Here is a 24,537-nt window from a genome sequence, read left to right on the forward strand (position 1 = left end):
CTACATAGTGGGGCACGTTCATGGGCAAGTAAAATACACAACTTCTCTCGGCGCCGGAGAAAATTATTCAAATGGTATTCATCTTTCATTCCAATCACTCAATTAGGGCACGTCCCTTGTTGGCAGATTCGTAAGAAAAGTAACTGTTTTCCAGCGAGTGTCCTCAGGTGACCTGTCTAGACGTGCCCGGGAAAAACAGTCCAACACTCGCCTAACCCCCAAAGTAATGTCTGATGCGCGGGGCACGTGGCACCGCCCACGAAACGCGCAGAGGGGAGCGGTGCGTGCCGGCGGGGCGCCGGGCGCAGGCTCCGGTGGGCCGCGCTGCCCCGGGACCGCGGCGAGGGCCAGGCCGCCGGGTCCTCCGGCCGGCAGGGGGCGCGCGCGCCCCGGGCCCCGCGCCGCCCGCCCTGCCGCGCTCGCTTGCCGCCCGGCCGCACATGTGTTTCTGTTTTGTGTTGTAGCATTTGTTCTGGAAGCTCGTATTTACATTTTAAGTGTATCTGGTGAGTGGGCTGGAGCCCTCGTCTGGGCCGGGGAGAAAAAAAAGCCCTTCGGTTCGTCTTTTAGCCTCGCCTCTTCCTTTTTCTGTCCGGTTTCTCATTACTCTGAGCAGGTAGGGGCTGAAAATGAAATCGACAGCGATCAGTTTGCGGGGTCTGGGAAAGTTTGTTGGTTTTTTTTTTCTCCTGTTTTTTTTTTAAAGAGGAGAAATGGTAAAAAAAAAAAAAAATGGGGAAGGGGGATGGGGGAATTGAATGAATAAAAAGGGGAAGGAAGGCGGATCCACGTGGTTTAATCGGAGACAGACAGAGATCCCATTGTTCAAAATCAATAAAAAAAAAAAAAAAAAGGGCAGACAGGGCTGAGGCGCGGGGACGCTGGGGAAGGTAGCGGCGGAGCCGGCCACTCGGCAGCTGGGATCGGGGGACCGGCCGAGCCGCATGCTCGGGGAGGGGCTGGGAGACAGGAGAGCACCATTAAAGTTATTATTTTTCGTGTCTGCGAGCAGGTGTTTGGGGCTGGGGGCCGGCTTTATTCGCGCCGCTCCTCACTTCTCCGCGGGGGACAGCCCCCCCCCCCCCCCCGAGGGATTCGGCTCCTTAGGGCCGGAGGTCGGAACCCCCTGGCTGGAGCAGAATTGGGGATTCAGGCGGGCAGTGAAGAGAAGTGCATTTGAGTGGGCTTGGGGAGGGGGTCGCGGAGACAAAAGCAGCAGGTGGGGCCGCCAGGGAGGGGTAAGCTCCTTCACCCCCCCCCCCCCCCCAGGTGCCGAAAGGGGACCTCTGAAGTGCCCCGAAGCCTTCTGTAATGAAAACCTGGTGGACCAGAGACTCCCTTTTTCTCTCCCATTACTTTTTTGGGCACCGGGCTGCAATTAGGATGCGATGTGGGCAAAGCTAACTTGAAGATGAGCCTTGGGGGCCTCCCATTTATTTGTTCTTTCCTTCAGCGGATTGCAGTCGGAGACCTGGGCTCCCGTGCGGGATTCCCCGGAGGCGGCGCGATTTCCTCCGGGCTCGCCGCCTCTCCACCCGCCCCGTGGCCGCCACTTCGGGGCGGGCAGGGGAGGAAGTGGCGGCCGCGGGCTCGGCTGGCGCCCCTCCCCCCGCGCGCTTTATAACCCGTCCATTGTGCGTCGCTGCCCCGTGTCTCCTCCAGCGCGACCATGCCCAGGAAGAAGGCGGCGGCGGCCTGGGAGGAGCCGAGCTCGGGCAACGGCACGGCCCGTGCGGGGCCCAGGAAGCGCGGCGGCCCGGCCGGCAGGAAGCGCGAGCGGCCGGAGCGCTGCAGCAGCAGCAGCGGCGGGGGCAGCAGCGGCGACGAGGACGGCCTGGAGCTCGACGGGGCCCCCGGCGGGGGAAAGCGCGCGGCGCGGCCCGCGGCGACCAAGGCCGGCGGCGCGGCCGCGGTCATCACCGAGCCTGAGCACACCAAGGAGCGCGTCGTGAGTGCGGGGCCGAGCCGGGGGGCGGCGGGCGGGGGCCGCGGCGCGTCACCGCGCGTCCCGGCCGGGGGCGGCGGGGCCGGCGCAGGCCGCGGGCTGAATCATCGCCGCCGCCGCCGCCGCGCAACAAAAGGGCGCGGGCCTGGGCCTACCCGACCGCGAGGCCGTTGGCCGTTGGGGCGCGCGCCCCGGGCCCGCGGGGGAGGGGCGGCCGGAGCCCGCCCGCGGGGGTCAGGGCCCCGCCCCCGGCGCCGCGCCCGCGGACGCCCTCCGCCTCCCCCGCGCGCCGGGAAGGGGACTTCTGCAAGTTGTCTCGGGCCGGAGGCGCGCGCGGGGCGCGGAGGAGCGCGCCCTCGGCCGTCCCCGGGCCCCCGCGGCCGCCGGGCAGCCCGGGTGCTGCGGGGGGGGTCCCGTCTGCGCGCCCGGGGCGCGGCGATCCTCGCCGGGGCTTTGAGGTTCCCGCCGCCTCGGCTCCGGCGCTCCGGGGGGGCGGGGCCTGACGGCCTCGGCGCATGCCCCGTGCGGCTCCGCGCGGTCTCGCGCCGCCGGGCCGGCGGGGGTGGCGGGCTGAGGGGCCCGGCGCGAGGGCGCATGCTCCGGAGAGCCCTCCCCCTCCCCGAGGTCGGGAACAGGTTCCCCCCCGACCCCCCCAGAGGTGTCTGAGCTTTGTTCGTCGCTTGTGGTCGTGGTTGGAGGGCCCGGGCGCTCCGTGTGGGCTCTGCACAGGGTTCTCCCCCACCTCCCGTGGCCTGAATGGGCTTTAATTTGCTCGTTAGAGTTGGATCGTCCAATCTTAGTTAAGGTTGTGACCAGTCCATGTGCCTGCAAAACCTTGCAGAGCCAGAGATCTTAATCTGGTGTCAGGGGGACATGTGTTTAGGGAGAGGGCCAAAGCTTTCAGCAGATGCTCAGATAACTCCAAATAGTGCGAACTTGCACTTGGGGTATAGAGTCACGGTCTGGAGGGATCCTTTTCTCAGTCCCAACCAGCGTGCTTTTCCCCAGGGAAGCTCAGGCAGTATTTAAATGGTTAACAACCGTGCCCTTCTAGGTCCACTTTATAGGTGAGGAAATTGGGGCACAGAGTCTGAGGGCCTGACCCAAGATCACATGGAGCTAGATTTCCACTGGGCTCAGGGTTTTTTTCTCCTGATGTCATCCTTAACACCTCTGCAAGTTGTTAAGAGACGCTCTGTAAGTGCCGTCTCGTCGGAAGGGTCAGTGTTGGAAGGTGGAGGAGGGCGATGAAATGTGGCACCTCGGCTTGGGGACCAGCCCAGGCCAATGTGTTGAGAAAAGGAGCGCAGGGACAAGCGTGACCCTCTGTGCGGGACTCTGGACATTTTCCCTCCAGCTCGGGGGGGAGCGGAAACGAAGGGCCAGTGCTTCCAGTGGAAACAGTGGGCGTTTCAGAGCAATGAGTTTAGTTATCCCGAAGTAGGGGATTCTTACCCTGCTGCTGAGACTGACCCCAGGAGGCAGTCAGGGGGAGAGCATGTGCAGTGAGCTGGCCAGCACCCCGTCCTCGGCTCAGGGCACGCAAGAAACTGAGGGTCCGACGAGGGATACTCCTCAGTGCTTCATAGCTCAGCCTTTAAGTTCCTTTTAGCATCAGTTGGTCCAAGGTCAAGGCCAGGGCCAGGCTGCCCCCATTGCATTCCCAGTGCCTTGCCCTACGTGGGCACTGCCCCTCTCTTGGGTGTGTTCCTGGACTCCAGGGCAAGCACCTGGGAAGCAGTCCTGGGAATCCTGTCTGCTTCTGCAGGCCAGCGACCGTCCTCAGCTCATTTCAGAAACAGGCTTTTTACTGAGATTTTCACAAGCCTCGCTGCCTTCCAGGGCTTTTGGAAAGAGGTTTGCATGAGGGCAGCTGCCAGGAGTTGTCTGAAGCCAGGCTGCCTTCAGTTAACAAAGCTGCAGATGTTGGGTTTGTGAAAGATAAACCCCAAATCCCAATATGGTTGAGGGACAGAGTCACCTTGAGGAGAAGCTGTGTGTATAAAACATTCTTAGCATTTCAGTCTCGGAAAATGCTCTCTCCGAGGACCTCAGGTTTCTCTGTGGCTGTGTCAGATGAGCATTCTCCGATCCTCCAGTGCCGGTGCAGCCTGAATTCCCTGGAACTTCACAACCCTGTAGGGAAAGTGAGCAGCCTTGGCCGACTCCTGGAAGACAGCTGAGTGTCGCCAGCTGTCCAGGTCTTTGTAGTTCGTCCAGCGTTGGGTTGCTCAGGTTTTGTGGACCCTGAGACAACTCTGCCTCATCTGAAAGGACCAGATAAATGCAGCTGAAAACTGAGCTTGGAGCCTGTTTCAGTTGATAGCCCACTAGGGAATTGCTGCTGGCCTTTCTCTGAATGGTCTTCCCTCTGCCGGGAGCGGCAGCTTTCTAAATGGATGTATGTTCACGGCTGACTCTCAGTCTTGTAAACACGCTTCTTGCACAAGGGCAGTAAACGTCGTGTTGGACCAGAAACCCCACTCTGTTGATTGAAGAAGTTCAGCACGTGTGTCTGCTGTGGTCGTTCTTCTGCGGCCCACAAAATTTCACCCATCCTGGTGGGAGGCTGTTCTCCCAGCTTTTCTACCACGTGATCTATAGGCACTGGCAGCATGGCTGCTGATGGCAGCTAAAAACCAGTTTTGGCCCCACGGTGAAGGCCGGTTACACCTGCGCGGCCCGGGACCCTCTGGGGCTCACAGCCCTGGCAGCCGTGCTTGGGGTGCCCTGCATGGAGCCCTTCCACGTCTGGGGTCTCCCACAAGTGTGCAGGTTCAGCTCTGTGGCAAAGAGGGACCTGGGCTGTGATCTTTAAGGGATGTTAGAGGAGTTCCAGTCCTTACTTGAATTTTTTATTTCATGTCATGTGAAGGGAAGAATGGAATTAATAAAGAAATAAGGATAGGCAGCCTACAGCAAAGAGTTAGGTAGATAATACAACATTTCATGTGAATGTTGTATTAACCCTAACCATGAATGTTGTATTCATGGGCCATGAGGCCCATGGCAGTAAAAACCCAGATGTACCGCTCACCCTCCTTCCAGGACCACTGACACTGGGGAGACACAGCTGACCAGTTCACCGAGGATTCTCACAGAGCACCTTGTGTTCCCCCGAATGCTTGGGGGTTTGTGTAGATGCTCAGCTGGCTCAGTGGCCGCTCATGCAGGTGCTGGCATCTCCAGGTCACGGGGGACACTTCTGCCCAGGGTGATGGCAGCTTGTTCTGGAGGACTGCGGGTCCTACAGCGGCTGCCAGAGCCCGTGGCCTGTTAGCGTCAAGCGGACCGTGGTATGGAGCGGTTTACCCGTCTCTGCCCACCTAGGGGGTCATGGGCAATTCCGGTCTCCTCTCTCCACTGTTCTGGCCTGATAGCTCATTCCATGGTGCTTAGGTTCATCCCGAGTCTCTGCTGCCCCTCCACGTGGACCTGAGAAACAGTGGAGAGCAAGTTGGTAATGAAGGCAGAGACCCGGGGCTGCTCCATCCATGGGGAACTTGATGGTCCCCTGATGCTGTTGGTCTCCTGCAGTAGACCTGTAATGTTCCAGCCAGGCCTGCCAGTTAAACAAAGAAGGAGAGATAACCAGGGGAAACTCGGCTCCCGTTCAAGTAATCGGAGTCTGGCTGCTGTGGGGTGGACTACCCCAGCTAAGGTCATTCTCTGAATAATTGAAATGTGGCAGAGTTGCTCTGCAGCCCTGGCTGCTTCGTGGCCCTTTGCACACAGACGGCAGATGGACCGCCTGCCTCCAGCCCCTGCACGTGGCCAGGCCCGCGAGCATGATGGGATCGGGGTGGGGGGTGCCTGTGACATGAGGTTTAGGTCACAGAGTTCCCCAAGAAGTGGAATCCGGCCCCCCGCCCCCCAACTACACACATGCTGGGCTGCCGGGACGCCTTGCCAGGGCGGTCAGCGCATAGGGTTAGATGGCTGGACTTGCAGCTGTTTGGTTTGTTTCTTCTCAAAGCCTTCCAACAACACTTCTCTAAACTGAAGGAAAACCCCTTCTTTGCCTTTAACGCCCTGGGACGATGATGGCGTGGAGGATGAAAGCAGAACAGGAAGTAACTGCTCCCCTGGCCTGCGTGGAGCCGAGTGGAGACTCAGAAGTGATTCTGACAAGCGGTTGGCCTTGATGAGTGTACCGGGCCGATCTCAGAGCGAATCCCACCTGGGACTGGACAGTAGCCTCTTGAAGCGGCACGTGCTCCCCCGACGGTGGGCGCCTGGCCCTCAGGACGGAGGTGTGCTGGCCCACAGCCCCTGGCTCTGGGCCAGGAGCGAGGACAGGCCCGCCCAGCCCACCCGCCCTTCCTCCCTGCAGTGGAGCCCTGGACCCAGGAGCGCCCAGGGAGGGTGGGGAGGGCGCCGGGCCTCAGGGCTGCAGGTGCACGTGTGGCCCGCTGCGCTCATGTTGGGAAGGTGCCGCCTCGGCCCCAAGGACAGTGGCTTTAACGCCTCCCTGTGTACCGTGGCAGGCCTCTTGCAGACACCTGGGTGGCGATCTGCAGAGCCGAGAGGGCGAATGTCATTTGGCTGCTTTTGCAGAATTTAGCCAAAGAGATCTTAAAGAGAAATCAAAGGATAACGCCGAGCCTGGGCTCGACTGGCGAGTTGCTGGGCGCTCACCAGTTTCCACTGGGAAGGCGATCGCTGCTGTGCAGGCCTCTGGGGACAAGCATTCATGCTGCATTATTGCCGTTGTCTTGTTGGCTGGTGCCGTTGGACAGGTGTGGGAAGTTAGAAGCAGCACTGCAAGCTAATTTTCTCCCCACTCTCTCTCTCTGTAGAAACTTGAAGGGTCTAAGTGCAAAGGGCAGCTTCTGATTTTTGGGGCAACCAACTGGGACTTGATTGGTCGAAAAGAAGTGCCTAAACAACAAGGTGAGAACCATGTCTAGAGCTGGAGGCGCTATCGCCGCCCGAGTGCTCCCCGCGTGCGTGTCCAGTGTGGTTCTGGTGTGCCTAAACAACAAGGTATGAACCGTGTCTAGAACTGGAAGGCACTATCACCGCCCGAGTGCTCCCCGTGTGCATCACCGCCCGAGTGCTCCCCGCGTGCGTGTGTCCAGTGTGGTTCTGATGGCCGCTGCCAGGTAGGTGCTGTTTACAGAAGCGCTCAGAGAGGCCACGTCATTGGCCCAGGCCACACAGCCACTCTGTGATGGGACTGGGTTTGAACCCAGGTCTTCAGCAGGACTCTCACTTGGGCACAACTCTGGTTTTGATAATTCTGTTGAGATAAAAATATAAATGGTGGCCTCAAATAAGCATTGATACTTTTTTCCCGTTTTTCTTTCCATGTCACTTAGCTTCATTAAAACGGAGAGGCTGGTGCTGTGGAATGTGAAAGTGTCCTCACCATGGGTCACGTGTCAAATGTCAAACTTGATAGACATTTCAGAAGAGTTCATGTTTCTTTGCAAACTGCCAAATGGTTGCAGGAATGGGTTTGACAGAATAAGGAACAATCTGGAGTTGGCAGAGTGGAAAGGTCCCAAGAAGTATCTTGGTCCCCAAATGGTTTTTGAAAGGTGGTGTCTTTCCTTGGGGTGAATACCAGCCCGTCCAAGAGGAGTGAGGCTGGCACTTTGCCATGTCTTATGGCTTCTTGATTTCACTTGGAAAGATGCCCGCAGCGCTTTCCAGCGCTGCCCAGTGAACCAGTATTTGCACACTGACACTCCCTGGGGCCTCCGGGCAGGCGTTGGAGAGCATCTTAGTCCATGAGAGCAGCAGGCGGGGGCTTTGGTGACTCAGGGTCCAGCTGAGTTAGAAATGGGTGTGAGCCACTTCCCTGCTGGGGCCAGCACCCAGCCTTCAGGACCCAGCTGTCTGGTGGCTGGTGGCACCTGGCACCCCCGCCCCCCCCCGGGGCATGGTAGCATCAGTCCCCCTGCCAGCTCCTGTGCAGGTGCTGCATTTTCTCGAAGCTGCTCTGTAAATAAGAGGCCTGTGTTTGCGACTAGAGACGCTCGGGGCCCTGAGCAGGAAGTAGATTCCAGAGGGGAGCCCTTGGCGGAGCAGGGCAGCCTCTGGTTTAGGAATAGTGCCTTGCTCGGCCTTGCTCCAAGAGTGCCTTTTTGTCTTCTCCCAGGCCTACCTTTGCTTCCCAGATGTTTCTCCCTCTGAATGAAACAAAGAAAATTTTTAAGTGTTTGCGTGTCTTTCGGCTGCCATGAACTTTCCAGTGGACATGAAGGGAAGGGAGGGGTAAATAGGTTTCCCACCTGTGCCAAACCTCAAGGGAAGGAGGGTCTCCCCGCCTGCCCCAGCCTCCCCCCAGCAAAGCGGCCTTCCCTCCAGAGCCCATCTGCCCTCGGGTACGCATCGCTGGGCCTCAGACAGGCAGCTGCTTCCTCCCTTTTCAAGACGGCACAGGGATGGCGTGCTCCACGACTCGGCCCCGGGCCCGGGCATTGGTGAGCTCCAGCCTGGCCCGCCTGCCTGGACCGCTGCAGTGCCTTTCATTGGGAGGCCCTGAGAACTCCTGCCTCTCACGAACTGATGACATCTTGGCCTCTGACATTTGTGGAGCTCAGCCAGAGAAGACACTCTGGCAAATCAGACCTTCTGTCAACCATGAGGGTCCGTTTAGGGCCGTTGGCTCGGCCGTGGTGCCCCCTGGCACTGTGTGTTGCCCACAGACATGGCACCAGCACTCATGCCACCATGAGGGGCAGCCCTCAGCACAGGCGTGAAGGCTGTCGTTTCTGATGTGCTTTTCCCAGGAAGTTGCTGGGTCTCCTCTCTCCTTCCAGCAGTAGAGCAGTGTTTTCAGGTGGAGAAGCCCGGGGGGTCCTGAGTCGTGCTGGAGAACTTCCCACTGTTGTGGGACCCTCCCCGTGTAACTCCCCTGGAGAAGGAAACGGCAACCCACTGCAGTATTTCTTTACTGGAAATTCCCATGGATAGGAGCCTGGTGGGCTGTAGCCCACAGGGTCACAGAGTCAGACTGAGCACACACACGCCACATGCTCTGAAAGTGAAAGCTGGTTGCGGTCGTGTCCGACTCCCTGCAGCTCCACGGACTGCAGCCTGCCCCGCCCCTCTGTCCACGGATTCCCCAGGATCGAGTAGGGGTGGGTTGCCCCGCGCCCAAGGCCCCGTGTGAGTGTATGAGAGGCCGGCCTGGTGCCCTCTGCTGGCGGGGCGCTCAGCGTGGGGACTGGCGGGGCGGTAGACAGACTCTCCTTGGAGCCAGGTGCATGATGGCCAAGTTGACCTTTCACTCAATTCCTGTCTCCAGGTCAGTCTGACACAGTTGGTTTGGCAGCAGCTAGAAGAAAATGGCAACCCACTCCAGTGTTCTTGCCTGGAGAATCCCAGGGATGGCGGAGCCTGGTGGGCTGCCGTCTATGGGGTCGCACAGAGTCGGACACAACTGAAGCGACTTAGCAGCAGCAGCAGTATTTCATGAAAGTCACCACGGGCCTAGAAACGAGCTCGCTTTTCTGTCTGAGCGCCTCTAGTTGAGAGCATTAGGCCAGAAGTTGGCCACACCCTGTCCACTAGTAAGGCGAAGTGGGGCTGTGAAGGGGGCCTCGTGCCTGGAGCGGCACGTGGGGAACCCTCAGGGCAGGAAGCAGGGAGGTGAAGTAGGGTCAGTCCGTGGCTGGCGCGGAAGGGCCAAGCTGGAAGGGGCCTGTGGGCAGGGAGGGCCTCCCAGCGCAGGCTGCGGGGGCAGGTGGGGCCTTCGGGGGCCTCCCCACCCCCAGGAGGCGGCCAGGAGGGGAGGGAGACGCGGGTCTGCAAGCCCCGGGCTGCGGGAGGAGGGCGCTTGTCGGCAGCAGCGTCCCCGGCGAGTCGGGGCCAGAGACGCGAGCCATGTCCTGACAGCCGCCCTGGAGCCCCCGAGGGGGTATTGGAGGGAGAGGGGGTGGCGACCCAAGGGTGGCTCTCCCATCAGTTGCGCTCTGGGGGTGTGTGACGCGCGGTCCTTTACTCCCCGCAGCTGCTTACCGCAACCTTGGTCAGAACCTGTGGGGGCCCCACAGGTATGGGTGCCTGTCGGGGGTCCGGGTGCGGACGGTGGTATCGGGGTCGTGTGCCGCCCACAGCCTCCTCATCACCACGGAAGGGAAGCTGTGGAGCTGGGGTAAGTACCCGGGGTCGCAGAAACTCACAGAAGGGGGTCGCCGGGGGGCTCGCGTCCTCCGTCCCCTGGGTGAAGACCTTCAGCTGCCCCCGCTCCTGCGTGTCCTCTTCCCGACGCCCAGCCAGCCTGCCCCCAGAGCACGCCGCTGGTCTCTGCCCTCCTGCCCCCGCTTTCTCGGAATCCTCTTCTTTAAGCAGCCCTCTCCTGAACGTTCTGCCTGAACCTGCAGCTTTCTGAGATCGAGGGGCCTAGAACTGAATCCTATTTTAGGCTTGCGGTCCCCCCCAGCACCCAGCACAGGATGACGTAGACCTCTGTTCCTGCCACTTTAAATGCCACCAGCTTTTACATCCGCCACGCGGTGACACAGCCCGAGTCTCTGCTGGGCTGTTCCGCAGTTTCTTATTCCGTTTGCCCAGAGAGTTGAGTTAACTCTCCCGAAGTCATCTGCTATCACTGCTCCTGGACTCCCTGGCCTGGGTGCGGGGGGAGCTGTCCCTGTCTCTTCTCCTCCCTCTCATTTCAGGGTCCCCTGCAGGGGGCTTCCGTGCCAAGTGCCAGATCCCTCTTGCAGATCCTTCGTGCAGGCTCTGGCTGAGGCTCTGTCTCCTCCACGCCCTCTGCTGGCTCTGGGACTCTTCTTTCCGCGGGGGGTGTTGGCATTGATCCTCACCCTTTGTTTCTGGCCCTTTGGCTAGCTTTGAGTCCATATGACTGCATTTTTATTTTGGGCTGTTTGAACCATTTTTTGCAATTTCATGAGCGGCTGTACCAAAGTCCAAATACATTAACATCTGTTGTCTTCCCTGCACTCTGCTAATTTTGTGATTCTGTTGAAAAAAAGCTAAGCAGCGTGTCTGGCCCAAATTTAAACTTTGTAGTTTCTTGGTGACACAGTGGCACCGCATGATTGCCATTCTCTCCTGGGGGCACCGAGGTCTGTCTCCCCCCTAGCGCCCTCTCCCGGGGGGCACCGAGGTCTCTCTCCCCAGCGCCCTCCTCCTGCTCACTGTCCCCAGCGCTGGGTGCAGCCTTATGTGTCGGGGTCCCCAACGTCAGGTGTCTTTATTTCTCATCTTTCTGCTGAATTTCACTCATGTCGTGTTTCTGAAAATGTCCCCTCTCTTGACCCTGTGGGCAGAGAATGATTGGAAAGGCTGTGCATCTGACCTGGCCCCAGAACCCAGCGGTGTCCCATGAGCAGACTTGTCACTGCGGGGCGGGGCGGGGCTGGGGGGACGACCTACAGGGGGTGTCCCGAGTCCACGGTGAGGCCCGGGAAGGTCCCGGGCCCAGTCCAGCGCCCGGGAGCATTGGTGCAGGGCCCCGGAACTCATGGGGTCTGCACGTGCTGGCCACCCGGGCCCCTCGTGTTTGCCGAGGAATTGTGCCCCGGCGTGTTCCTGCCTTTCAGTGAACTTGGGCAGTTTCCACTTGACCTGGTGTCCCTCTGCCCTCCTGGAGCCCGTGATCAGAGCCCAAGGATGGTTTTCCTCTTGTAGTGGCAGCCAGTCACCCCTTCTTAAGCCCCGTCCAGGCCAGTTGGGGCTCGCCTTTGTGGCTTTCCTCGCTCTCTTTCATGACTGCAAGGTCAGAGTTCATTGTTGGGAAAGGATATGGAAACCTCCCACGGTTTCCAAATTGCCTGGCTTTCTGGCCCCATAAAATCTCCCAAAATGTTTATTTACAAGTGTGGTTCTTAGAGAGACCTGGGAGAGGCCCACCAAGCTGTTTAGATTTGGAACTACTGTGACCTGAATTGAAAACTTAGGGAAGGTGAAGGGCAGGCCAGCCTTCTGGTCCACCCAGCCCTCCCTGTTCCCTTGGAGCTGAAAGGCTCTGTTAGGGGGTGGGTGTGGGTGTTGTGCTCAGTCATGGGTGACTTTGTGACCCCAGGGGCTGTAGCCCGCCAGGTTCTTCTGTCCATGGGATTTTAAAGGCAAGAATACTGGAGTGGGTTGCTATGCCCTCCTCCAGGGAATCTTCCCGACCCAGGGATCAATCCTGCGTCTCCTGAATTAGCAGGCGGATTCTTTACCACTGTGCCACCTGGGAAGCCCTGGGGGGCTGTGCAATGCAGGGGGCCGGGCAGGGCCCAGCCTCCTGGAGCCTTCCTGCCCCGATTCCATCCAGCACAGCCAGCCAGAGGTGGAGGTGGGCCCGTGTCCAGGAGAGCCTGTGTTTCAGAGCTCTGTGTTCTGGCCTTGGGCCATCCATCGCTGGGGTTCACATGGCTAAGGGTCCTGTGCAGGCTGACCGGCAGGAGGTGGGGTTGGAGAGGAGAGCAGTGCAGGGTCTATGGTAGACGCTCGGAGCACTGCGGGAGTCAGACTCCTGCAAGGCAGGTGTTGCTGTCTTAAAATACCTTGGAGTGGAGCGGATGAAGGGCTTGGCGTCTGGCAGGAACGGGGAGAAGTGAGAGCTGTGAGTTTCCATGAGCTTGTCTGCCCGTGTGTGACGTCCTGGCTGAACCTGCTTTATATCATTTCCCTGGAGGACAGAGCTGACGAAAATGCCAGGATGGGTCCTAGCACTGCCCCAGAAAAGAGGGTCAGAGCAGGTGAGGTGGCGGCTGCCCACAGAGGCGACTCTAGGGGCAGCTCTGCACATCTTACCTGGTCACCCAACCCCACCCGGCAGCCTCGAAAGGCTGGCATCGCCTGCAGAGCCGGGCTTGCTGTCACCCGGCTCTCGGCTGTGGGTTTGGAGGGCGCCTTTTGGGAGACCCCGACTCGCCCTGCAGCTGCTCTGGCTGCCCTGTCTCCTCCTTCCCACTGTATCTGTCCTGCTCCTGACCCACAGGGCGAAATGAGAAGGGGCAGCTGGGCCATGGCGACACCAAGAGAGTTGAAGCCCCCAGACTCGTCGAGGGGCTCAGCCACGAGGTGATCGTGTCTGCGGCGTGTGGGAGGAACCACACCTTGGCCTTGACGGGTAAGGAAGGGCCACTTCCCTCCAAATGGGGTCAGAGGCCAAATAGTCCAGCTGGGTTGGGGGTGGCGCTGCCCCCTTGACTCACTGTCACGATCATAAGGATGCCCAGGGAGCCTGGTGGGCAGCTTCTCAAGGCATCATGAGCCACACCCACGGGTGTCAGTGGCCAAGGCTATGGGAGGGTCTGTGCCGGGCAGTGGTTCTGCTCTGAGGTGTCCACCCCACCCCCTTGTGGAAAATTCTCACTTGCATTCTTCCTGGCAAAGGAGCTGTTTTTCTGATTTTAGAGTCTTTGATTCTCAGTCTCGTTCAGGGTCCTCAGCATTGTTTCCCCTTTGCTAACGATGTCGTTCTCTCCTTCCAGAAACAGGCTCCGTGTTTGCCTTTGGAGAGAACAAGATGGGGCAGCTGGGCCTCGGCAACCAGACGGACGCCGTACCCAGCCCCGCACAGGTGCCGCCTGCGCCCCGCCTTCAGGGCCTTTGCTTCTCTTTGTTTCGGGGGTGGGTTTTATAGGGGGAGATCAGGCATCTCTCCCCCTTGTTTGAGTTGCTGGCTCCTTTCTAAAAGCAAGGTCTCGATGCTTTTGAGTGGATCGGGTTTAATAGACAGCCACAGTTGAAGAACGTCCTAGAAACAGTTTTTTATTCTGACTGGAAATAATTTGTTCCAGGGGCCTGTTTGAAGCCTGTTCTGCTCTGCAGTGAGAATTGTTCCATGGATGTGATTTGTCTTTGTCTGAAAATACTTTTGAGTTTTGACCTCATAACAAGTGACTTGCCAGGTGCTCAGCACACAAATAGGTTAGGTCATCTCTTGTTCCTGAAAAACTCTGGAGTCAGCTGGGGGCTGGGATTTATACCTAAATATTGAACTTCTGCCATAAGGCGGCAGGAGGCTTGTTAGTGTCTTTGAGGGGAGGGACTTGGACGTCTTAGTCTTAAAAAGAGACCTTGGACAAACACACCTGTCGTTTGGAGGATTTTTGAAATGTTGTTTTGTCAGCCATTTGCTCTGCAGTGGGATGAGACGGTTTCAGAGTGAGCCGGGCCGGGTCAGAGCCCGAGGCTCGGCGCCCCCTCCCCGTCTCCTCGCCTTTTCCCACGGTCTCCTGCAGAGCTGACACCGCTCGCCCCCCAGTTCCTCCAGTCCTGCTTCCCCAGGCTGATTAGTTTGCAATAGAGAGTCTTAAGCGCTTTCTCAGATTTGTGTCCAAACCCCATGTTAAATTAGTCAGGGCCTTTGCTGTCTTCTACTTCCTAATTTCAAACCATTACATTTCCTATTCACACTTTCGATTAAGGCTAATTAGCAAGCAGCTTTTACGGTAGTAAAGAAGAGTGTAAACCAGTTCATTTTACTGGTCAGTAGTAATGCTTATGAAAGCTTTTCTTTTTAGTCGCCTGACATCCGAGGTAGTGACTGGAGGGAAATTTGTGGACTAAATGTGATTATAGTTTCTGTTTTCTTGTACCCTCTTGCCCACACCCCCAGTCAGTTGAATTCAGCGTTGACTGGGCACTAGAAGGTGTGAGGCACAATGTTAGACATTTTGAGGGTTATGGAGACCCAGCGACATGGTTTGCCTATCTGTGAGCGGATTCTGTACGGGGTGGTGTTTCTTTACATGTGTGCAAAGGCTTTGCCTTCAGCATTGTGGCATTGTGGAGTCCATTAGAAATCCTTAGTAGCCTAGTAATTGTTTCACACCAACCTGTGGAGACTATCAATCTTTAAAAAAAAATATGTCTGAAAGTCTGCTGTCTTTTCTTTTCAGATAATGTACAACGGCCAGCCAATTACCAAGATGGCCTGTGGGGCTGAATTCAGTATGATAATGGACTGCAAAGGAAACCTCTATTCCTTTGGGTGCCCTGAATATGGTCAGCTGGGTATGCAAGCACATTTTTAAAAAGCTCTGTCATATAACTGTATGTTTAGAACCAGCAGTCAGCGCGGGGCTGCACACACATGGTAGAAATGCGGGTAACTGATTGCAGATAATGGCCCTGACCCATTAAGTGGCTGTTCTGTTTGTGCAGCGGCATGCGTAACTCACGGGCTGCGCAGTCTGACACGGACTTGCCTTAATGCAAGTCAGGGCGTGAGTCTGTCCAAGGATTTTTTTCTCATTTGGGAATTCATTTTTGTATAAAAGGATTTCAAGGTTTTGTTTTTCTTTGCCTTATCAATTTTTAATCAAACCTCTGTTCATTCATTTTCATGTTTAAAGATTTGCCTTTATCAAAAGTGAGGAATTATACAAGAGTAAGGTTGTTTTGAGCACCCTGGCCTGGCCACTGTTTCAGGTATACGGAAGAGCCAAAGTCATTTGAAAGTAGGATTCCCTTCCGGATTTTCAGCCCTAAACAGAAGGGATGAAGCTGACTTAGGTTCCACTGAGTAGGAAAGTCCAACGCAGAAGGAGCCTGCAGCGAGCGCAGCGCTGCTTTGACAATTGACCGGGCTCCGGGCTCGGCTTCGCTCCCCCGCCTCCCGGCCCCGCGCGCGCCCCCTGCCGGCCGCGCGGCCCGCGCGCAGCCTCCGCGCCCGGCCGGCCGGGGCTGCCGGGCTCCGCGTCCCCGGGCGCGCGGGTGCGAGGCGGCATAAATAGACTCGGAACAGCGCCTTTGTGAAACTAAATATACCTTAGTCAGAAGTGAGAGAGCAGGAACAGCCCCGTGCACACGCCTCTTGGTTGCCAGGGAGTTGCCAGAGCCTGCCGGAGAAACCGTCTCCATGGCCGTGGGCGCCGGTGCTGGCCGGCGAGGCGGCGGAAGGGAGCCTCCGGGGCCTCCCTGCCTCCGGGGCCGCCGCGTGGCTCCGCGGGGCCGCCCGCTCTTAGGGCGGCCGGCGGGCAGGTGCTCCCCCAGGGACGTGAGGCGCCCGCCCCCGCTGCGGCGCGGCTGCCTGCACTCCCGGGCTTGGTGCCCTCGCTGAAGGGGCTCTGCGGGACTGGCCTCGTTTGTGTCTGGAGCCCGTTGGTCCTAACTCCCCAGCTTGCTGGAGAACCAGCCCTCAGGCCCGTTGTCTGAACCCACGGTGGTCTCGGGGACTTAGAGCTTGAGTGGTGCGCTGTGCACGTGCCCCCACGACAGACTTTCTGGGTCAGCGTAGCAGAGACCACAGCGTGCCTGGTTCTGACCGCCACGCTAGTATGTGGGGTCGCTGGGGACGGGTTGGCCTTTCTGGCCCGTGGAGGCCCCGGAGGCCCCGGCGTGGGCACGGAGCAGACCAGCCTGTGCCTATGAGAGCCTCCCGCGTGTCTGGCCCCAGCCCAGCCTTAGCCACGCAGACAGAGGGGTTTTCACAAAACTCCCTGTTAGGGACCGTGGCCTTGGGTGTCTCTTATTCTGATTTCTCTTCGTTTTTTAAAGTAACTGCTTTCAACCCACAATATCAATTCCATGCCCTGGACATGCCTCAGATAGGAGGATGCTACCTTGGCTGACCAAAGTCCCCAGGAGGCCCGGCTAGACTGGACAGGTGCCCTGCTCTGGTCCCTGCTGACCGATGGCTCCCTCTGTGGTCACTGCAGGACACAACTCGGACGGCAAGTTCATTGCCCGGGCCCAGCGGATAGAGTATGACTGCGAGCTAGTGCCCCGGCGCGTGGCCATCTTCATCGAGAAGACAAAAGACGGCCAGATCTTGCCCGTCCCGAATGTGGTGGTGCGGGACGTGGCCTGCGGCGCTAACCACACGGTAAGGCTTCAGTGCTTCTCACCTCGGTGGAGACCCTAGGCTTTGCAAAGCAAATGACAGCCCCTGGCCGCCTGGAGGGCGCACACCCTCAGATGTCTGCGGGCATCATTTTCACCTGCCAGCTTCTGCATGGCGTCCACAGACAGGGCTGAGTGGACTGACTTTGGCTTGGGGTCAAACCCTTCAAACAGAAGGGTTTTCTGTTTCTTTGTTTTGTCTTCTGTCTTTCCAGGTTGATGGTATCTCAGGGTGTTGAATGGGTTCAGTCATTGAGGGTGTTTCCTTAAAGGTCAATTCAGATCAAGGCGATGAGACTTTTGTATGTGCGTCTTTTTATCTCAGTTGCCTGCCTGTTGTTTTGCCTGCAAATGGCTGAGTGTCAGACTTGGGGCTCATCTTCCTTGTCCTGCTGAGAGTTGAGAGATGGGTCAGTCTCCTGTATATGGCAGCTGGCTGTGTGACCTCAGGACTGGGCGGTTTCAGTCCCTTCACGTCCAGCGCTGCTTCTCTCACAGTGTAGTCAGAAGAAGCGGATCTTACTTACGCCTCTGACCTCAAACCATGTTTATGGGCTCTACATTTACATGATCCAAACACCAGACGTCAAGGAGACGGGAGAGAGGAAGACGGGTTTTAATTGCAGTGTGGCTGGGTGATCGCGGTGTGCTTGTTCATGCTTTGCAGCAGAGGGGTCATACGTGTTCCGTGTTCTTTTCCATGTACCTCCCCATTAGGGTTTGTTACAGGACACCGGATGTAGTTCCCGCACTGCAGCAGGACCTTTCTGGCTGTCTCCGTGGTGTGTGTCTGCTAACCCAGACTGGGGATTTACTCCCCCCCACTTCCCCTGTGGTCGCCATGAGTGTGCTCTCTTGGTCTGTCAGTCCGCTTCTGTTTCATAAATAAGCTCGTTTTCGTTGTGTTCTGGACCAGTGACGCCCTGTGGCCTTTCTCTTTCTGACTCGGTCTCACTTCCTGTGATGGCGTCCAGGCCCCTCCAGTCGCTGCAGACGACAGTCGTGTTTTGATGGCTGAGTCGTAGTCCGTAGTGTTTGTATCCTTTTTTTTCCCCAGAAGAGGAATTGGTGTTTTAATTTAAAAATTTTTTTAACTTATTTAATCTTACACTGAAGTGTAGCCGGTTAACAGTGTTCTGTTCATCTCAGGAGCATTCTCCCCTAAACTCCCCTCCCGTCCAGGCTGCCACGTAAACACCTCATTTACCCGTTCAGCTTCCGTGTTACCCGTTCAGCTTCCGTGTCTTGCCTGCTGTAAGGAATGTACAGTGAACACTGGGGCGCGTGTGAAGATGGGTTTAAATTGTCGACCTGTCACCAGGCGCACTGCGCCTGCGGCCAGGTGGACGTCAGCTGTGTGATGTGAGCCTGCCTGAAGGAGGACGCGAGGTGGGCAGGGCTCGTCCTCCGGGCTCTGTCTGCAGTTGAGTCAGGGCTGAAAGAGGAAGTGGAGTGCGGCGGCCTGCTCTAGAGACATCACTGAAATGGGGAAAGGGGAAGGCTTACACCTTGAATAGCCATGTCTTAGGATTGGCCGAGGAAGCGGCAGGCATCCTGGCTGTGCCCCCTGCTGCTGGCGGGCCCCTCCCCCGTCCGAGGCAGGCAGGGGTCGCCTCGCTGTGTCTGCCCTGGGCCCTCAGCTGCGGCCGCAGTCTGGCAGAGCATCAGCCCCCTGCACGTCCCATCCCAGCGCTGTGCTTTCTCCCTCCTGCAGCTGGTCCTGGACTCCCAGAAGCGGGTCTTCTCTTGGGGCTTCGGAGGCTACGGCCGGCTGGGCCACGCCGAGCAGAAGGACGAGATGGTCCCCCGACTGGTGAAGCTGTTCGACTTCCCGGGGCGTGGGGCGTCCCAGATCTACGCTGGCTACACCTGCTCCTTCGCCGTCAGTGAAGTAGGTCAGTGATTCCTTGTCTGGGCCTTGGGAGGAAGGCGTCCAGAGTCCCGGTTTCCCTGCCTGGCTGCGTGCTCCACTGGGGAGACCAGTGGCCGTGGCCTCTGCCGTGTTTGAGACCAGGGACCTGATTTCATCAACCGCCCAGGCTCTTTGGCCAGAGCTCTCTGTGGTCCCTCATGCCTCGTGGGTCCCCTTCCTCTCCTCCTCTCCTTTGATGCTGCTGAGATAAGGAGTCACTCAGCACCTGAGATGACGCTGACAGTCGGCGTGCTTGTCTTTCCCAGGTGGTCTGTTTTTCTGGGGGGCCACCAACACGTCCCGGGAGTCCACCATGTACCCGAAGGCCGTGCAGGACCTCTGTGGCTGGAGAATCCGGAGCCTAGCTTGTGGGTACGTGACCGTATCTCCCGTAAGCGGGACATCTGCCCCAGCCCTGGGCATGTTGGACACACCCAGGAGGTGCCCTGTCCCTAGAGGGCTCCACTCTTCCATTGGGGTGTCAGGTGCCCCGAATTCCAGAGTCTGGAGGGGAGGGACTCTGCTCAGAGCAAGGGGTGTTGGGAGGTCCTCGGACAGGTGACTCCCTTTCCTGCCACTGCAGAAAGTCACTGAGGGTTTCACTTTTCAAAGATGATGCGCGCTATCCATGTTGCAGGTTCAAAACCCTATTTACTTAGGACATTTTAAGTTACTGTGATACAGTGGGACTGAGAAAGTGATTTTAAATCGGTGGTTTTCTATTTGTTTTGAGGGCACTTGTTGAGCTATGTAGCACTTCTCGGGGAGGAGTTGGGTGATGTCCGTCACCTGCCAGGTTTGGAGGAGGTGGCTCTGTGGTGGTTGGGTTGGTGTGGCTATAATCTGAAACCTGTGGCCAGGTTCCTGTCCAGCAGGTTCCACCCCTTTGGAATGAGCTCTTCATCCTGGTTTGGGGTGTCTTCCTTTTCCCAGTGTGTTTGTTGCTCTGAAAGTGACCTCCTGCCCCAAGGGCCCGAGGACTAAGAGTGGGCATGACGGGGGAGATGGGGGCCCGTGTTTCCGGGCGCTGAGGGCTTCTGTCTGGGTCTGCTCCAGACAGTGGGCTTCAGGAGGCGCCCCCTGGCCCCGTGCTGTGCTGGTGCCAGCTGGGTTTATGCTGGTAGGTTCGTGCCCTGCGGGGAGCCCACGAAAGCGCCTGGGGCTGCTGGGTGATGGGGTGCGGGGCTGGACTGCTGGACACCGGGCTGACGGCTGCGCCCGTTTGCAGGAAGAGCAGCATCATCGTAGCTGCGGACGAGAGCACGATCAGCTGGGGCCCCTCGCCGACCTTCGGGGAGCTGGTAAGCTGGCCCCTGCCTGGTGGGCAGAGCCCCACTTGGGCTCCTGAGCCGCCTCCTGAAAATGCGCAGAAAGGAGGCATGTGCGTGTGTGGGTCCGTGTCCCTGTAGCATGTAGGTCTGCGGTGTCGCTTCAGCTTTCAAAGATCAGATGCTTTTTTGAAAGTCCTTTCTGGCCACATTGTTAGTGGAAACTGGGAAGTTCCAGGTCCTGTTTCCCCTCACATTGTGTAAACGGTACTTGTGGGTACTTGTGGGATGACGCGATAGGAGAGAGGCTGGTTGCTCTTCGCTCTCCCCAGGAGGGTTTCAAGCTACAGGATCAGCGTGTCCTCTTAAACCGTGGGCCCAGCGGTGACCATGTATCCAGTCTTCCTGGTTTCCAGCCTCTGAGGTCATTTGGGGACATTGTTCCCTCATTTTTCCCAATAAGTTTGTCTGTGTTCCTGCTTTTAACCTCAGTTACTGGACTGATTAACCTTCCCCACACACTTGGTCTTCTCACCCAGAGCTTCTGGGCGTGATGAGTTCCTAACTTTCAACGTCTTCATCAAGAACAGCTGGGCTGGGGCTCACCCTGACGCCTGCCTGTCGTCGTTGTGGTTTGATCATCAGCCTGGCTCTTGTGTTTCCTGCTGGGAACGAGGCCTGTTTCTTGTCCCCCTGCCATGGGTGTGGGGCAATGGGGTGCTTCTCGACCCCTGTGCCGTCTCCAGGGCCGGTGGCCTTGAACATGCTGGAACCTTAAAAGCGATGAGAACCTGGCCCAGTCTTTACGGGCCGTTCTTAGAGATGTCCCTAGCATCTGTTAGAAATAGACTCTGAGTATCGATTTGGAGACTTGGAGGGAACAAGGTGGACTTGGGGGGCAGCCTCTTAGAGTTCAGGAGCCCGTGTGGCCCTTGGCTGGTGGCAGAGGAAGCTGGCCCTCTGTGGGGGCCCTTGTTGGAGCTGGGCTGGAAGGCCTTCACACCATAGCAGGTATTCTGCGCCCCGCCCCCCCCTCTGCTCCCCCATCCCCAGGCCCGGGCTGCCCCTCTGTCCCATGTCCTGGAGTCCCTGCTGATCGTGGACACAGGTGGGGAAGGGGATAGCCAGCACGTGTGGCCTAGGAGCCCCGAGGGCCGAGGCCGCCTTTCCCCGGGCTCGCCGTGCTGCCATGTGGAGACTCTCCCCAGAAGGCAGCAGAACCCTACAGCTCACGTGTTTAGCACCTCGGTCCTGGGGTTAGGACAGGGCACCTGCTGGCGCCTGGGGGTGCCCGTTGCTGCCCAGGCCTGGCCTTGGGTCTGAGACGGCGGGGCTCAGCCACAGAGGCCCTGGGTCCGTGGGAGGCCCAGGCAGGCTGCCTTGGTGCCCACTTTCCGGCTGGTGTTCATGAGCATCCCTCTCTTCGCCTCACCAGGGCTATGGGGACCACAAGCCAAAGTCTTCCACGGCAGCTCAGGAGGTGAAGACGCTCGACGGCATCTTCACAGAGCAAGTGAGTGGGGAGCCCTGGGGAGCAGGGAGAGAAGGTGGCCCGGGCCGCGCTCGTCTGCTTTTGCCTGCCGCTCGCTGCCTGGTCTCACCTGCCGTGTCCCTGTGCACCACTCTGGGGCTTTCTGGTGGGCGACCAGGCTGGCACGGAGGCGAGCCGCACTCACCTGAGGGCCACCGGCCATGCCCAGCACAGCCAGTCCGCTCCAGTGTGGGCGCCTGCTCCTGTCTGCATCTCGCCTTGCCCCAAGGCTGTGGGGCAGGTGGTGGGGTGAGGCCCCTGCGGGCGCCAGCCCTTGTCACTGAGACGCGAGGGGCTTGTCCTTCCCACAAGGCAGGGCTGTGGTTCAGAGCGGCAGAGGGAGCTGCTGGCCTCTGCCGGCCGTCGGTGTCCAGGCCTGCTGGGGGCCCAGACGGTCGGGGGCGGTCTCACCGACACTGGGGATCCTCAGTCGGGGCCTTTTTGAGCTTTCCAAGGTGGTTCCGCTTTGACCTCTGTGCTGACCCCTGGCCAGCCTAGCTTCCCAGTGTCCCACGGTCAGCCTTGAGCTTGTCAACCCCAAACTCAGTGCCTGGCTGACGCGCCCTTGCCCACCTGGTGCCCGTGTCCCCTAGGTGGCCATGGGTTACTCACACTCCTTGGTGATTGCAAGAGACGAAAGCGAGGCGGAGAAGGAGAAGATCAGGAAACTGCCAGAGTACAACCCCCGGACCCTCTGACGCCCCGGAGCCCCCGCTCCACACCTCTCGCGGCAGCTGGCATGTCCACTTGCACTGGGACGGGAAGTCAAGCGAGGAATTTCAGAAGCAAAAGTTGACCGAAGGTGCATTTCTGTTAAGACTCCCTGAGGCTCCGTTTTATAAGTGATTCAACGCCAACTACCTTTTCTGTATGCTTTCCAAAGTGGGTTTTTTTTTCCCCTCCTTAATGTTTAATTAAAATATTTGCTCATAGTTGACTTACCATTCCTACGAAAGAGGCAGAAACTTTGAGCAATCTAGGCTTTTTTTTTTAGGTCCCCCCTCCCGCACCCTGTACACTTCTCAAAAACACGCCTTTCCATTGTGGTGAGCATTGTGAGCCCAGCGGGTGCCGCCTGGGACAGGTCTCCACGTGCTCAGAAAACACGTCAGCCGTGGGGGCGGCAGCAGTGTTCCCGTGGTCCCTGCGTGCTCGGCAGCACCCGGCCCGCCGCCTTCCTGCTTTTCCTTCTAGGCCGGTCGGCCGCGTGCGCTCTGCTCTTCCCCCGGCTGCCTGTAAGCCCGTTGCCTTTTGGCTGTGACATTAATAGAACCTGCCGTTTCCCCCCTGGTGGGGGCTCGTGGGTCTGTGTTTAGCCATTTATATCTACTTTAGCTGTCAGAGAAGTCCAAGTGAAAACCAGGTGATCATGGAACCAGTGGGGACTTGAGGGTGGACAGACGTGGTTCCAGAGCCGGGGTCGCCTTGCCAGCGCCTGCCGTCGGAGGCTGACCAGCAGGACAGTGCGTTCTGGAGTCCCCGCGGAGGAGGCTCATCCTCTGTGTCCCGGCCTTTATCGCCTTCGTGTTTCTGTCTTTATCCCGAGCCCCTGGCTGGATCCTGCTGGAACAGCCCAGTCTGTTTACGAGGCCCGGGTTCCTGCTCCACGAACCCAACTCTCTAGTCACATTTGCTTGGCTGTGCTACCAAATAGTTGGGATCGTGGAAGAAGTCCCCTTCCCCGAGTCAGCGCAGAGGCTGCGACCGGCTCCCCGCAAGTGCCCTGCGCACCAGCACGTCCCTGGCGCTGCCTGAGTTACGAGGTGCCTTTCCTGGAACCCTCCTCTTGCTCGGACCCGAGAGAGGTGGCGGCCGTGGCCAGGTTCTTGGTTTCGAGAGAGTCTGGACTGGTTTGGGTGCTTTAAAATAGCCGTTTAGGTCAGTGGTGCTTGTGGGGAGACGGGAGAGAGGTGCAGTGTGAGATTGGGTGGAAGGGAAAGTTCAATATTGGTCTTTTTTATTATTTTTTTTTGCTTTGCTGTTGTTACCATTTCTGTCTCGATGTTAAAATGCCAAAAATGACTAGTCGTTGCTTTTCCTCTTCTCTTCCCTCCCGCCGCATCGCTCCTGACGGTGGCTCCCTCCACGGGCATGTGGCAGCACCCGTCCTGGCCAGTCCCGAGGCCTCGCGGCAGGAGGCCGGCCTGCACCTTTGCTAAGGTTTAGTCTGACTTCACGCTCGTCTCTGCTGTCTGTGCTTATAGTCCAGGGAAGAAGCTTCTGCAACTCCAGAGCTTCTGCTAAACTAACCTGATTTGTCCAAATCACCCACTAACCACCACCTCTGACTCAAGCCTCCCCGCGTAGAGCCCCTGTTTCCCCCGACAGAGCTCTTCCTGAAGCGGGCCTGGCGCCCGCGCTCCTGGACCGTGTGCGGCTCCCTGGGGCTGTGCGCCCACCCGGGTCCTGGCCCCTTGCCGGGGCTGGAGCAGGAAAGGGACGTCCCCTCCACGTGAGGCTGCCCCGTTCTCTCCCAGTCACTGCTTGGAGCTCAGAATTGTAAAATGAACTTCCTAACCGGGAAAACCCTTTAGAACAGGGAAGTGGGAGACAGCTCGGCCCAGGGAGGGGGTGCGGCTCAGGAAGGCGACGACGCGGAGCCTGGGCGTGAGGGGAGCCCAGGAGGAGGAGGAGGTCCGGCTGAGGTGCCTGGTTTAGTGCTGTGACTGTCTTTTTTATATATATATTTCTCGGAGTAAACATTTTAAATAAACGGCATCATTGTTTGCTCTGTTTCGGCTTCTGCATCTCTTTTTTAGTGGAACAAGGGAAAGAGCACAGAAGTGCTTCCCAATGTGCCCCTCCACAGCCCGCACCGCCCCCCCCACCACCGCTGTCCCTGGAGGCTCCCTGTGACCCTCAGGGAGGCTTCAGGCCCCATCGGCCCAACTCAGCTGGCTGAGGGTGAGGCAGGGGAAGCTTCCTCGCCCCGCCTGCCTCCCCCGCCCTTCATAGGGAGCCCTTCTGGTCCCCACCTGGCAGTGTGGCGAGCTGTCCGCCAGGGGGCACCCTGTGGACTCTGTTCCGCCCAAGTTGACAGCTTCTCCAAGCCACCCGCCTTCCAGCACCTTCCCTGTGGCGCCTCTGGGGTGCCAGCTGCTTTCTGTACTCAGATCAG

The 24,537-nt window shown here is 58.4% G+C and overlaps 1 protein-coding gene across 1 annotated transcript; it reads left to right on the forward strand.

Moving 5' to 3' along the window:
* The first annotated feature begins 461 nt into the window (after positions 1 to 461).
* On the forward strand, positions 462 to 24,152 carry RCC2 (regulator of chromosome condensation 2). The gene is made up of 13 exons (XM_055574327.1): positions 462 to 616; positions 1,663 to 1,948; positions 6,745 to 6,838; positions 9,909 to 10,052; positions 12,855 to 12,986; positions 13,351 to 13,439; positions 14,764 to 14,878; positions 16,525 to 16,691; positions 18,423 to 18,603; positions 18,887 to 18,992; positions 19,849 to 19,921; positions 21,324 to 21,401; positions 22,013 to 24,152. Exons 2-13 carry the CDS (start codon positions 1,670 to 1,672, stop codon positions 22,115 to 22,117), a joined length of 1,563 nt encoding a protein of 520 aa, XP_055430302.1. The 5' UTR covers positions 462 to 616; positions 1,663 to 1,669; the 3' UTR covers positions 22,118 to 24,152.
* Positions 24,153 to 24,537: the final 385 nt, after the last annotated feature.

Source organism: Bubalus kerabau, chromosome 3 (genome assembly GCF_029407905.1).
Source record: "Bubalus kerabau isolate K-KA32 ecotype Philippines breed swamp buffalo chromosome 3, PCC_UOA_SB_1v2, whole genome shotgun sequence".
Lineage (NCBI taxonomy): Eukaryota > Metazoa > Chordata > Mammalia > Artiodactyla > Bovidae > Bubalus > Bubalus kerabau.

Coding starts and splice junctions, on each gene's coding strand:
- RCC2 (XM_055574327.1), top strand. CDS start 1,670: ATGCCCAGGAAGAAGGCGGCGGCGGCCTGGGAGGAGCCGAGCTCGGGC. Junction 14,879..16,524: donor CCCTGAATATGGTCAGCTGG/GTATGCAAGCAC, acceptor TGGTCACTGCAG/GACACAACTCGGACGGCAAG. Junction 18,604..18,886: donor CTTCGCCGTCAGTGAAGTAG/GTCAGTGATTCC, acceptor TGTCTTTCCCAG/GTGGTCTGTTTTTCTGGGGG.